We start from the raw sequence: 14,791 nt of genomic DNA, 5'->3' as shown, positions 1-14,791 counted from the left end.
GATGCTTTTAATGCATTATACAAGGTGTTTCAGTTAAAGTATGCAAAACTGATATTAGACGTAAGGGCCAGTATACTGAGCTTTTGATACAGAGAACTTGTGAACAGCAAGGGCAGTGGAAAGTGACATGGGCCTGAAGATGTTTGAAATGACCAAGTTGTTGTGGACTGTTATTTATTGACAATAAATTATCACTCTGTTATAAGTAACAGTGTAATGGAATACCATGCCAATAATAACCATTGTTAATTGCATAAATGCATATCAGCAATGGATGTTCACAGTAATGGCTACCAACACTGATGCAAGTATGGTAATAAAATCAGATTAGGTTACATCCATTCAAGCACACATATTGTGGAGTCCGTAACATGAAATAATAATCTGGACAATAATGTCCACAAATCGGTATCTACTGGTGTCTACTATACACAAGATTTCAGATCTCTTTGTACAAATAATTTACATTGTGGGACTTTGTAAGCTTTTAGAAGAGCCACCCATCTCATCTCGTGACCAGGAATCCGTAGTCCTGCTGATATCTACACCGAAGTCAGACATTGCATAATCGTGCTGCTGCCACATTCTGATGGATATGTAGAAGAATGTCCATTAATTGCGCAGGTAAAATATGTTCCCTGAATTTTAAATTAATTTTTAATGATCAGCATGAGGCAAGATGCAATTACTCTTTTGGTTTGTAGACTGATAGCTCAGACACAGAAACTGGCAGTTTCAGGTTGCCTCATTGCACATACGTAGCTGATGTTGCTGTTCAAAATACCTTCTACGTGAACATGGTCCTGTGGAGAATGAAGTGTATGAAATATGCTTGCTATGTCCATTGCTGCACTAGTCATTCAAAATTTCACTCTTTGGGAAAGTCCCTATCACCTCTACACCATCTATCAAAATGGTTGCAAGGTTGATTTTATTCCTGGCATACAAGTGACATCAGTGCAGTGACTACAGTGGCAAATTGAATGAACAACTGCAAACAAGAGATACATGTTCTACTAATCTATTTAGAACAGGTTGTGTCGAATAGTAGACATGCTACCATATTGTGTCAACGTGGTCGTTTCATAAATTGCAATGCAACAATATCTCTAAATCAAGTGTTCAAAACTTTCCCCAGAATTTTTGAAGGAGATGGACGTATGTGCAGTGCTTGTTCTGCCCACCTTGACTCCTGAATAAGAACAGCAATGCACGGCTGCTTCCTGTGACTTTTTGGAAAAAAATGAAGAAAATTATTGTGGGTGTTATCAGTATAAACCCGCCACAAAATGACGAAGTGCAGAAATTCACATGAAGGATTGATTCTTTGATGACAAACAATATTTAAGCCAGTGTGACACGTGAGTTGACCAACATACCAAAGAGCAACATTTCTGACAGTTTCACATCGTTATATGAACACACTTCGCATTGTATTCAAATGGTGGAAGACTATGTAGAACAGCTGAAGCATTAAAACCATGATATTAACAGTTCCCTGTTATTTATCAAGATCATTTTGAAACTTGTTAGACTGATGAGATATCAGCTCTGTTCCTTTGTGGGACTTTTGCTCTGTCCATTGTGAACTGTAACTCTACCAACGCTTTGCAGGCCTCTCATTCAACATGTGAACAGACAGCATTCATCTTTATCATAAAGAATACAAAATACAAATTTTCAGTGTGTTACATTTTGACTTGTTTCGGCACTTCCTTCTCAAATGTTGGCATGAGTTATCTGCTAGTTACGCGATCTCTGTTTCCTTTGGCTGCTAATCAACAGTGCTGGATGACGCTCAGTAGGAAATTGTTACCTGTAGTGTCATTATGCAGCAAGAACACTACTAGAGGTACACACCTGCAGGCTCTGTGAAACTGTTCTGGCTCTGCTCCAAGAATATTGCCCAGCTCAAGAAAATAATGTCTGTGATCTACACTACTGGCCATTAAAATTGCTACAGCATGAAGATGACGTACTACAGATGCGAAACTTAACTGACAGGAATAAGATGCTGTGATATGCAAATGATTGGCTTTTCAGAGCATTCACACAAGGTTGGCGCCAGTGGCAACACCAATGTGCTGACACGAGGAAAGTTTCCAACCAATTTCTCATACACAAACAGCAATTGACTGCCATTGTGATGCCTCATGTATGGAGGAGAAATGCATACCATCACATTTCCGACTTTGATAAAAGTCTGATAGCAGCCTATCGTGACTGTGGTTTATCGTATCATGACACTGCTGCTCACATTGGTCGAGGTCCAGTGACTGTTAGCAGAATATGGAATTGGTGGGTTCAGGAGGGTAATACGGAATGCCATGCTGGATCCCAACGGCCTCTTATCACTAGCAGTCGAGATGACAGACATCTTATCTACATAGCTGCAGCCACATCTCAATCCCTGAGTCAACAGATGGGGATGTTTGCAAGACAACAAACATCTGCAAAAACAGTTCGATGACATTTGCAGCACCATGGACTATCAGCTCAGAGACCATGGCTGCGATTACCCTTGACACTGCATTACAGACAGGAGCGACTGCGATGGTGTACTCAACGATGAAGCTTGGTGCGCGAATGGCAAAATGCCATTATTTCGGATGAGTCCAGGTTCTGTTTACAGCATCATGATGGTCACATCCGTGTTTTGCGACATCGCGGTGAACGCACACTGGAAGCGTGTATTCTTCATTGCCATACTGGCATATCACCCAGCGTGATGGTATGGGGTGCCATTGGTTACACGTCTCGGTCACCTCTTGTTCAGAATGACGGCATTCTGAACAGTTGATGTTACATTCCAGACGTGTTACGACCCGTGGCTCTACCCTTCATTCTATCCCTGCAAAACCCTACATTTCAGCAGGATAATGCAGGATAATTCAGATAGTGAAGGGAGATGAAAATTTAATAGTAATGGGTGACTGGAATTCGAGTGTAGGAAAAGGGAGAGAAGGTAACGTAGTAGGTGAATATGGATTGGGGTTAAGAAATGAAAGGGGAAGCCGCCTGGTAGAATTTTGCACAGAGCACAACTTAATCATAGCTAACACTTGGTTTAAGAATCATGGAAGAAGATCGTATACATGGAAGAACCCTGGAGATACTAAACGATATCAGATAGATTATATAATGGTAAGACAGAGATTTAGGAACCAGGTTATAAATTGTAAGACATTTCCAGGGGCAGATGTGGACTCTGACCACAATCTATTGGTTATGACCTGTAGATTAAAACTGAAGAAACTGCAAAAATGTGGGAATTTAAGGAGATGGGACCTGGATAAACTGAAAGAACCAGATGTTGTACAGAGTTTCAGGGAGAGCATAAGGGAACAATTGACAGGAATGGGGGAAAGAAATACAGTAGAAGAAGAATGGGTACCTTTGAGGGATGAAGTAGTGAAGGCAGCACAGGATCAAATAGGTAAAAAGACAAGGGCTAGTAGAAATCCTTGGGCAACAGAAGAAATATTGAATTTAATTGATGAAAGGAGAAAATATAAAAATTCAGTAAATGAATCAGGCAAAAAGGAATACAAACGTCTCAAAAATGAGATCGACAGGAAGTGCAAAATGGCTAAACAGGGATGGCTAGAGAACAAATGTAAGGATGTAGAGGCTTATCTCTCTAGGGGTAAGATAGATACTGCCTACAGGAAAATTAAAGAGACCTTTGGAGATACGAGAACCACTCGTATGAACATCAAGAGCTCAGATGGAAACCCAGTTCTAAGCAAAGAGGGGAAAGCAGAAAGGTGGAAGGAGTATATAGAGGGTCTATACAAGGGCAATGTACTTGAGGACAATACTATGGATATGGAAGAGGATGTAGATGAAGATGAAGATGAAATGGGAGATACGAAACTGCGTGAAGAGTTTGACAGAGCACTGAAAGACCTGAGTCGAAACAAGGCCCCCGGAGTAGACAACATTCCATTAGAACTACTGACGGCCTTGGGAGAGCCAGTCCTGACAAAACTCTACAATCTGATGAGCAAGATGTATTAAACAGGCGAAATACCCCCAGACTTCAAGAAGAATATAATAATTCCAATTCCAAAGAAAGCAGGTGTTGACAGATGTGAAAATTACCGAACAATCAGTTTAATTAGCCACAGCTGCAAAACACTAACACGAATACTTTACAGACGAATGGAAAAACTAGTAGAGCCGACGTTAGGGAAGATCAGTTTGGATTCTGTAGAAATACTGGAACACGTGAGGCAATACTGACCTTACGACTTATCTTAGAAGAAAGATTAAGGAAAGGCAAACCTATGTTTATAGCATTTGTACACTCAGAGAAACCTTTTGACAATGTTGACTGGAATACTCTCCTTCAAATTCTGAAGGAGGCAGAGGTAAAATACAGGGAGCGAAAGGCTATTTACAATTTGTACAGAAACCAGATGGCAGTTATAAGAGTCGAGGGACATGAAAAGGAAGCAGTGGTTGGGAAGGGAGTAAGACAGGGTTGTAGCCTATCCCCGATGTTATTCAATATGTATATTGAGCAAGCACTAAAGGAAACAAAATAAAAATTCGGAGTAGGTATTACAATCCATGGAGAAGAAATAAAAACTTTGAGGTTCGCCGATGACATTGTAATTCTGTCAGAGACAGCAAAGGACTTGGAAGAGCAGTTGAATGGAATGGACAATGTCTTGAAAGGAGGATATAAGATGAACATAAACAAAAGCAAAACGAGGATAATGGAATGTAGTCGAATTAAGTCAGGTGATGCTGAGGGAATTAGATTAGGAAATGAGACACTTAAATTAGTAAAGGAATTTTGCTATTTAGGAAGTAAAATAACTGATGATGGTCGAAGTAGAGAGGATATAAAATGTAGGCTGGCAATGGCAAGGAAAGCGTTTCTGAAGAAGAGAAATTTGTTAACATTAAGTATAGATTTAAGTGTCAGGAAGTCGTTTCTGAAAGTATTCGTCTGGAGTGTAGCCATGTATGGAAGTGAAACATGGACGATAAGTAGTTTGGACAAGAAGAGAATAGAAGCTTTCGAAATGTGGTGCTACAGAAGAATGCTGTAGATAAGATGGGTATATCACATAACTAATGAAGAAGTATTGAATAGGATTAGGCAGAAGAGAAGTTTGTGGCACAACTTGACCAGAACAAGGGATTGGTTGCTAGGACATGTTCTGAGGCATCAAGGAATCACTAATTTAGTATTGGAGGGCAGCGTGGAGGGTAGAGGGAGACCAAGAGATGAATACACTACGCAGATTCAGAAGGATGTTGGTTGCAGTAGGTACTGGGAGATGAAGAAGCTTGCACAGGATAGAGTAGCATGGAGAGCTGCATCAAACCAGTCTCAGGACTGAAAACCACAACAACAACAACAACAACAACAACAACAACAACAACGCACGACCGCATGTTCCACGTCCTGTGCGGGTCTTTCTGGATACAGAAAATGTTCGACAGCTGCCCTGGCCAACACATTCTCCAGATCTCTCACCAATTGAAAACGTCTGTTCAATGGTGGCTGTGCAACTGGCTTGTCACAATACGCCACTCACTACTCTTGATGAACTGTGGTATCGTGTTGAAGCTGCATGGGCAGCTGTAGTTTTACACGCCATCCAAGATCTGTTTGACTCAATGCCCAGGCGTATCAAGGCCGTAATTACGGCCAGAGGTGGTTGTTCTGGGTACTGATTTCTCAGGATCTATGCAACCAGATTGTTTGAAAATGTAATCACATGTCAGTTCTAGTATAATATATTTGTCCAATGAATACCCGTTTATCATCTGGATTTTTTCTTGGTGTAGCAATTTTAATGGCCAGTAGTGTATCACAAGCATGAATTGAGGTGATGCACGGTTGGGAGAGTTACCTTCTGAAGCACAGGTGAACTACAGACACATTATGGGTCACTTACTTGTTTACTAGCACATCTGTACGACAGCCTTTAAGATCTGTACCAAAATGCTCAGAATAATAGACCCCGATTTCAGTTTCACGTGATTTTACAGACCCACCAGGGATACATTTCACCCACAAGAGCTTTAGGTCACTACTGAGTAGCTCGGTACCGTCCTGGAGGGCAGATGTCTTTCAGTCGGTCAGGCCTGTGGTGGAGCGTGCGTGTTAGCCAGGCGCTCATGCTGCATGCCACACAGGACACAGACAGGCACAGGCACGTAAGAGTTGGAGAGCGTACACTCGAGAGCGCTGTCCATGTAGCTGTGGTACTCGTGGTGCGTCAGGATACCTGTCCGGTGCCAGGGGTGGCGGCGACCTTCGCCACTCGAGCTGCCCTTCGTCGCTGCAGTCGACGACGCAGGGGTGGGGCCGCCGTTCCGCGTCGGCGACGTTACGTCCACGTCGTCTTCGTCGTCGTCATCGTCGTCACTCTGGAACAGACAGTTTGCCGCTTCAATGAGCTGCTGCTCGGAAACATTGGCCTTCTAAAGGTGCAAACCGTGCCTTAATATCTGTTGTGATTCGACCAAATATTTTCGTTTAGAATAGACCATTATGCATGTAATTCCTGAAACTTCCTGTCAGATTAAAACTATGTGCCGGTCTGAGACTCCAATTCGGGACCTTTGTCTTTCGCGGGCAAGTGCTCTACCATCTGAGCTACCGAAGCACGACTCACGACACGTCCTCGCAGCTTCAATTCTGCCAGTACCTCGTCTCCTACCTTCCAAACTTAACAGAAGCTTTCCTGCGAGCTTGGGTAGCTCAGTTGGTAGAGCATTTGCCCGCAAAAGGCAAAGGTCCCGATTTCGAGTCTCGGTCCGGCACACAATTTTATTCTGCCAGGAAGTTTCATATCAGCGCACACTCCGCTGCAGAGTGAAAATCTGTCTGGCATTTAATTCCTGTTTTATCCCACACACGTCGAGGCACGGGAATGCATTAATTTGTCGAATATGCAAGCCCAAATTTGTTTCACTATACTGATGTAATGATACTTTGGAAAAGAAGAACCATTGTAAGAGAAAAAGGCGAATGAAAAACAGAAAAAAAAATTGAAGGATTGTTTCTGGAAAATGAACTGAAAGTGAGTGGTACGAAAAATGGTATGTTTTAAGTGTAATTTTGTAAAAACTCCGATTTACATCTGAGGTCTATATCGAATGTAACAGAAGTTACTACATGAAACCCTTTATAAAATAAAACTGTGTGGTCGGTGCAAAGATCTTCACAATTTATTATAAAAGTAAGCTTAATGGCATTGGGCTTGTGGCATTGTTGCTACAGAGATTGGAAGCGAACTAGAAATTGTTGCAGAGGTTCTTCGGGAAGTCCTTAAATTGAAGATTCACGATAAAAGTGCGAGCTGAGAATCTTTTAACATGTGAGCCTCGTGTGTGACAAAACTCGGGGAAGAGCGCTCTTCCTACGTAACTACGAGCCAAAGCCTGCTTAGCGGGCGCTTAGCGACAGCTAACGGGATTGCCGCCACCACAGCTGAAGACTAAGTCATGTCCCACAGCTCCACTCTCATTCCCCCTTTCGTTTAGTATTTGAAAAGTGCTATCCTTTCACTGTTCATTCTTTCAGAATTCGCCAACTATTTCAGCAGTATTTGTCGTAAGCTTGTCCGCTTATTACCCGTCTGTGGCAGTTATTAATTACACGAAAAAGAAGAACTAGCAAAGTACAAATCAACTAATATATGATGATTTTTCTATAGCTTGGAGGCCAGAGTCATATTATACTGTTTAAATGAAAGTTCCGCCATCTGGGTGTATAGATTGTTTATTCTATTGTGCAATCACAATTTCAGGTTTTTAGCCATTTTCAAGTACCACAGTGTTAAACATGATCAGACTACTGTAAACAAAGTCATTGTCGAAATACACTCGAGAGAGAGAGAGAGAGAGAGAGAGAGAGAGAGAGAGAGAGAGAGAGAGAGAGAGAGAGAGAGAGAAAGAGAGAGAGAGAGAGAGAGAGAGAGAGAGAGAAAGAGAGAGAGAAAGAGACAGAGAGAGAGAGAGAGAGAAAGAGACAGAGAGAGAGAGAAAGAGACAGAGAGAGAGAGAAAGAGACAGAGAGAGAGAGAAAGAGACAGAGAGAGAGAGAAAGAGACAGAGAGAGAGAGAAAGAGACAGAGAGAGAGAGAAAGAGACAGAGAGAGAGAGAGAAAGAGACAGAGAGAGAGAGAAAGAGACAGAGAGAGAGAGAGAAAGAGACAGAGAGAGAGAGAAAGAGACAGAGAGAGAGAGAAAGAGAGAGAGAGAGAGAGAGAGAGAAAGAGAAAGAGAAAGAGAGAGAGAGAGAGAGCGAATGGGATGGAAAACGATAAATGTGATGTACATGTACAAACAAATGATAATTTCAGAAGAGTTGGATGATTTATTCCAGAGTAAGAGCTTCACTAACCGACCAAGTGAATAACGCTTTGGTCCGCCTCTTGTCCTTATGGAAACAGTTCTTCAGCTTGACAATGATTGACAGAGTCCAACTGGCACGTCAGACTGTCAGAATGCCGAGATAGTTGGAGGGCCTTGCCCGTAATGCCCTAAATCTAAATTGGGGAGATATCCGGCGACCTTGCTACCCAACGTAAAGTCTGGCAAATGTGAAAGCGAATAATTGAAGACAATTCTATAATCCAATCAATGGGATTCCAGGCCGAAGACGCCTCTGAAGACGTCCTGGACAGCGGCGAGATGCCAATCAGACTGTCGTCCGCCATATGCCCTACAACCAGGAGTGATTGTCTTTTCGTGGCACCCTTACTGTACAATGGTACGTCGACTATACTGTACACCCCGTTTTGTTGCCCATCATGACAAACCATCCTGGGCTTACATTTCAGCAACGTAATACCTGTCCGCATATGGCGAGAGTTTCTGCTGCTCGTCTTAGTTTTTGTCAAACGCTGTCTTGGCCAGCAAGGTCGCTGGATCTCTCTTAATTGAGAACGTTTGGAGTAATTTGGGTAGTGTGCTCCAACCATCTCGGTATTTTGCGATCTATCGCGCCAGTTTAACAGAATTTGGCACTATATCCCCAGGAGGGCATCCAACAACTCGATCAATCAATGCCAAGCCGAGTAAGTTATTGCTTAAGGGCCACAGGTGAATTAAAGCGTTACCGACTTGCTCAATTTGTCAAGCTCTCTCTCTCTCTCTTGACAAGATCATTTTTTCTGAAATTTTAATTATTTGTTTGTCTGTACATGTAAATCACATTCATCGATTTCCGTTCTATTCGGATAATACCTTCGTGGTGCATTTTTTTTTTTTTTTTGTCTTAAAGTCTATATTAGACTTGGTTATATAATGCAGGTGTCACGAAATATAATTTACAACACAAATCAGAACATATTCACGAAGTGTCTGTTAGAAAAGGAACAGGCATGTCTTACTTACACTTTGTAACTGTGCCATAAAATGATCACCAAAAACAGCCATTACATGTGCAGGGACCATTTCCTAGATGATGATAGATGTTTTGTTTTATTTCTGCCATGCACTTTGGGAATATGTTCTCATTTATATGCTGTGACACCTGTATTACATATTTCGACGATTACTTCTTTTGTAGAAGTCTGATAATGTTGAACATTGTGGTACTATAAAATGGCCAAAGATCGAAATAATCATTGCAATTATAGCTCTGTGAAACACTTACAGAAAACTGCCATCTCAAAGACGCATCCCCAACAATGATTCAGTTTCATCGTCTCACGCTAAGATGCATTGCAAAACATATTAACAAATGGTTAAAATGGGACTTAACAGCTGAGGTCATCAGTCCCTTAGAACTTGGAACTACTTAAACCTAACGAAGCTAAGAACATCACACACATCCATGCCCGAGGCAGGATTCGAACTTGCGACCGCAGCAGTCGCGGGGTTCCGGACTGCAGCGCCTAGAACCGCTCGGCCACCGCGGCCGGCCAACATATTAACACCTCGAAAAGAGCGAAGCATTGAGGTAAGACGGAGTGGCTGTTGAACTGCTGAATATCGGAGATAAACCATGAGTTACAGACCACAAGTTATCGATTCAGTATTTGGGAGAGCGAAGTTATACCTACAGATTGTAAAACTGCTTTGATTTATCCTAAACAAAAGTGACAAGACAGACCCAAATAATTACAGAGGTTTTTCTCTTCTACCATTCGCACGCAAAGAAGTACTCTCTCGTCGTCCTTATCTGATTAGTTTAACAGACGGAATGATAGAATTCCAGCCAGATTTACGACAAGGTTCTTTTGTAGAAACGATCTGGAATCTGAACATCATGACGCGGTCAAGCGATTCTTACAATGGTGACGTTTGTTTTATGTTTTTAACCTAGACTACACTGATTGCACCACACTGTTTTATGTACTACATAAATATTTACTGTGAACAACAAAACTAATTTGATCCAACAGAATTTGAGAAAGGCAATTCAAAGTGAAACCCATGGGCGGAAACTCCAAATATTTTGGTATCACGGAAAAGTAAGGTCGGTCATGGGTTAACTCCATTTTCAATCTGATACCACGAATCATCAAAATACGGTGAAAAAAATTGTCGCTTACTACATTTTCGCTTTTCTTAGAACCAAACTTCAGCATCAGGCATGAAGTTTTAATTTATTACTTCTTTACTAATAAGTCTATTTGCAACGAAGTTCGCCGAAAGTGTCCATATATACCACTGAATGCGCCTGAAATATTATTTCATTGAACGAGACACAGTTCAGGAGATACTACGTCATAGATATTTGGATAAGTGAAAAACCAGCTTTTGCCTAAAACTGAGCGCAAATTACCCACACTACATTCGTGTAGTGTTTCATAATTACAAAACTTAGCGACTTCCAACAAAGTTTAGGCTTAATTTCAAAAATTTTCTAAACTAATACTAGCTTACATGTTTAACGCAAATATTTAACATCTTGGCTCATTTGTAAAGTAATTAGACGTTTGAAGCTGTTTTACATTGGGGAATTTACTGGTGTAGAGGTTAGTGCACACAATCAAATACCTGAATACAAAGGATTAGTATTCAGAAACCGGTAGCCTTAATAAAGGACTCTGCTACAGCACATTAATAATTATAAAAAATATGTTGACATGTATACAGTAACTGCAATTTATGAGACGCTATAAGCGCACATGAATCAGACTGCGTAAAAAATAAATTACAAGTACATGTGTTTGCTTTCACAAATTTACTAACGATGCAAACACATTCACATATCGTACTTATTTAACAAATAGAGTGGAACCTCTCGACATTGTTATGAAATTGCGGTCCTGATAGAAAATGTTTGCTGCTTCCTTCGATCAATAATTTCGTTCCTTTTATTCCCTATGCTTTTCCACAGCCTTGGACAGCGGCTTCGAAAACTAATTAATGTCACTGCTGAATGAATGGTATAACCTTTAGTAAACGGTACAGAGAAAAAAAGAAATTTTAATTTCTGAATATTAGAAAAGTAATGATTGTAATAAACATAGGTACCGAAGCTTTTCGAATATTTTCAGAGCTATGAACTGGAGATTCTAGTCAAATGTTTACAACGAACCTCCACATATTATACTGTCAGGAAAAAAGTTGTAACACCAAGAAGAAGTGCGATATAAACGAAAGTTGGTAGGCGTGTTTCTACATTTGAAACACGATGTATATTAGCATTTCCCGCCTCTCGCGTAAGAGTGGCGCTGTTAGCGTCACTATGAGGATGCAAATCAAGTTTGCACTAAATGAACGCTCCAACAGCCGTAAGCGTTAGTTACCTTTGAAACTGGACGTAGTGAGTTGATGTTAGTCAAGAATGCCTTTAAGGCGACAAAGACGTCATTATCAACACCTCACCGAGTTTGAACGAGGTCGTAACAGGACCGCGATATGCTGGATGTTCCTTCTACGACACTGCAGAAACACTTGGCAGGAATGTAGCCATTGTACAGGATTGCTGGCAGCTGTGGTTAAGAGAATGTACGGTCGCAAGAAGACCGGACTCCGGAAACAACGTGGCACTACCGAGGAGGGAGACCCCCGTGTTCGGCGTACGGATCTGGCACATCGTGCTGCATCTGCAGCAACAATCTGAGCAGCAGTTAGCACCACAGTAACACAATGAACTGCTACAAATCTGTTACTGCAAGAACCGCTTCGAGCCGTATGCCTTAAGCGACCGCAGCCATTTGCGACTTTAGTGATGTCAGGCGAGAGCTCATTGGGCGGTAAGGTGGAAGTCTGTTGTGTTTTCTGATGAAAGCTGGTTCTAGCTCAGTCCAGTGATGGCCGTGTGTTGGTTAGAGGTGGTCAGTTGAGGGCCTGCGACCACCCTGCCTGCGTGCTAGTCTCCCTGGACCTATACCTGAGGTTATGACCTGGGGTGCGATTTCGTATGACAGCAGGAGCACTCTCATGGTTATCCCACTCACCCTGACTGCAAAACTATCTCAATCCGGAGATCGGACTAGTTGTGCTGCCATTGTTGAACAGCATCCTGAAGGGTGTTTTCCAACTGGGTAACTCGCGCCCACATACTGCTGTTGTAACCCAACATGTTCTACCGAGTGTCGACATGTTGTCTCGCTGCTCGATCGGCAGATCTGTCTCCAATCGAACACACATGGAATATCATGGGACGACAGTGTTATCCACAAACGATATTAATCATCCCAATATTGACCGACCAAGTGGAACAGGCATGGTACTTCAGCCCACAAGCTGACATCCAGCAACGCACGTTTGCATGTTTGATTCAACATTCTGGCGGTTACCTTTGTTATTAATTTACGAGCATTTCACATTTGCAGTAGCTTATCTTGCGCTTACAGTAATATGTACGGGGAACGGCACGGCTGTCTTTTCCTGTGGGACACACAATAATAGTTTATGGGCTGAGACTATAAAGACGCTACTTTAATCAATTTCTCAGTGAGTCGCCGATCAGGAAGCTAATTCTCGTCAAAATAGCTACTTGGCTAAAAACAGAGAAGTCTTTCTAGTAAAACCTAAGGTAATGGAGGGGTGCAGAGGTTGGCCATACTAACCGCACAAATGTCTGTCCACGGGCGCACCATGCGAGTCGTGCAATCATTTGTCGCTTCTGCACCTCGCTCGATGCACATACTTTCGACTATTTAATGTTTAACAAAGTCTCGCCCTACTTACGTACTTACCGAGAAAACATTATATATAAGCAGGTAATTAATACTAGACTTGTTAAGTCTTATGTGATTCATCATATATACAGGCTGTTACAAAAAGGTATGGCCAAACTTTCAGGAAACATTCCTCACACACAAAGAAAGAAAATGTTATGTGGACATGTGTCCGGAAACGCTTACTTTCCATGTTAGACCTCATTTTATTACTTCTCTTCAAATCACATTAATCATGGAATGGAAACACACAGCAACAGAACGTACCAGCGTGACTTCAAACACTTTGTTACAGGAAATGTTCAAAATGTCCTCCGTTAGCGAGGATACATGCATCCACCCTCCGTCTCATGGAATCCCTGATGCGCTGATGCAGCCCTGGAGAATGGCGTATTTTATCACAGCCGTCCACAATACGAGCACGAAGAGTCTCTACATTTGGTACCGGGGTTGCGTAGACAAGAGCTTTCAAATGCCCCCATAAATGAAAGTCAAGAGGGTTGAGGTAAGGAGAGCGTGGATGTCATGGAATTGGTCCGCCTCTACCAATCCATCGGTCACCGAATCTGTTGTTGAAAAGCGTACGAACAATTCAAATGAAATGTGCAGGAGCTCCATCGTGCATGAACCACATGTTGTGTCGTACTTGTTAAGGCACAGGTAGAGTATCTCGTATGAAATCATGATAAAGTGCTCCACTGAGCGTAGGTGGAAGAACATTGGGCCCAATCAAGACATCACCAACAATGCCTGCCCAAACGTTCAGAGAAAATCTGTGTTGATGACGTGATTGCACAATTTCGTGCGGATTCCCGTCAGTCCACACATGTTGATTGTGAAAATTTACAATTTGATCACGCTGGAACGAAGCCTCATCCGTAAAGAGAACATTTGCACTGAAATGAGGATTGACACATTGTTGGATGAACCATTCGCAGAAATGTACCCGTGGACTGACTGCAAAACCACGTTCGTGATGAACACAAACCTGTTGATGCTACGTACTGATGTGCTTGATGCTAGTACTGTAGAGCAATGAGTCGCATGTCAACACAAGCACCGAACTCAACATCCTTCAATTGGGCCAACTGGCGGTGAATCGAAGAAGTACAGTACATACTGACGAAACCAAAATGAGCCCTGACATGGAAAGTAAGCCTTTCAGGACACATGTCCACATAATATCTTTTCTTTATTTGTGTGTGAGGAATGTTTCCTGAAAGTTTGGCCGTACCTTTTTGAACACCCTGTATATATCTTAACGGTCTCAAGAGGAGCAGTCTTTCAGCGTAGGTCGTTAATATAGAACGACCATTAGCAACCCGACAATGCAGGCACCCTCCATAATACATAACGCTATAACCTCTAGCCTTGGTAATGTCTGCAATTTAGCGAGGAATGGTATGTGCAGGGTTTTTCTCATATGTCATATGAAGCCACTCATTGATGATGACATCCTGCAGATATTGCGAGAATATTTTATCTGGTGAGCTTATGATACGTAGCAACAGTTCGTTATGACATGGTTTCAAAATTTATGTTTGTGATATTCATGTCTTAAAAAATGGCAAAGCAATCCAACTCCGGAATGATCTGGAGGAGAAAACAGTCTATTTCTCTCTTTTCTTGGATTAGACTAATGCGTTTAAAAATAAAATCTATCTAAAGAGGACAGC

At 41.9% G+C, this 14,791-nt stretch overlaps 1 protein-coding gene across 4 annotated transcripts in view; it reads right to left on the bottom strand.

Moving 5' to 3' along the window:
• Window positions 1-14,791, bottom strand: part of LOC126268077 (protein spire) — a 731,327-nt gene that overhangs the window by 35,917 nt on the left and 680,619 nt on the right. For 2 of the 4 annotated variants that reach the window (XM_049973536.1, XM_049973537.1), the window contains one exon: window positions 6,201-6,393. In XM_049973536.1, the coding sequence (XP_049829493.1) occupies window positions 6,201-6,393 (193 nt within the window). The remainder of the gene's footprint in view (window positions 1-6,200; window positions 6,394-14,791) is intronic. The other 2 variants (XM_049973539.1, XM_049973538.1) reach the window with 1 other exon arrangement.

This window comes from Schistocerca gregaria, chromosome 4 (assembly GCF_023897955.1).
Source record: "Schistocerca gregaria isolate iqSchGreg1 chromosome 4, iqSchGreg1.2, whole genome shotgun sequence".
Lineage (NCBI taxonomy): Eukaryota > Metazoa > Arthropoda > Insecta > Orthoptera > Acrididae > Schistocerca > Schistocerca gregaria.
Note: the sequence above shows the minus strand (reverse complement) of the source record. Positions and strands in the feature narration are given on the sequence as shown.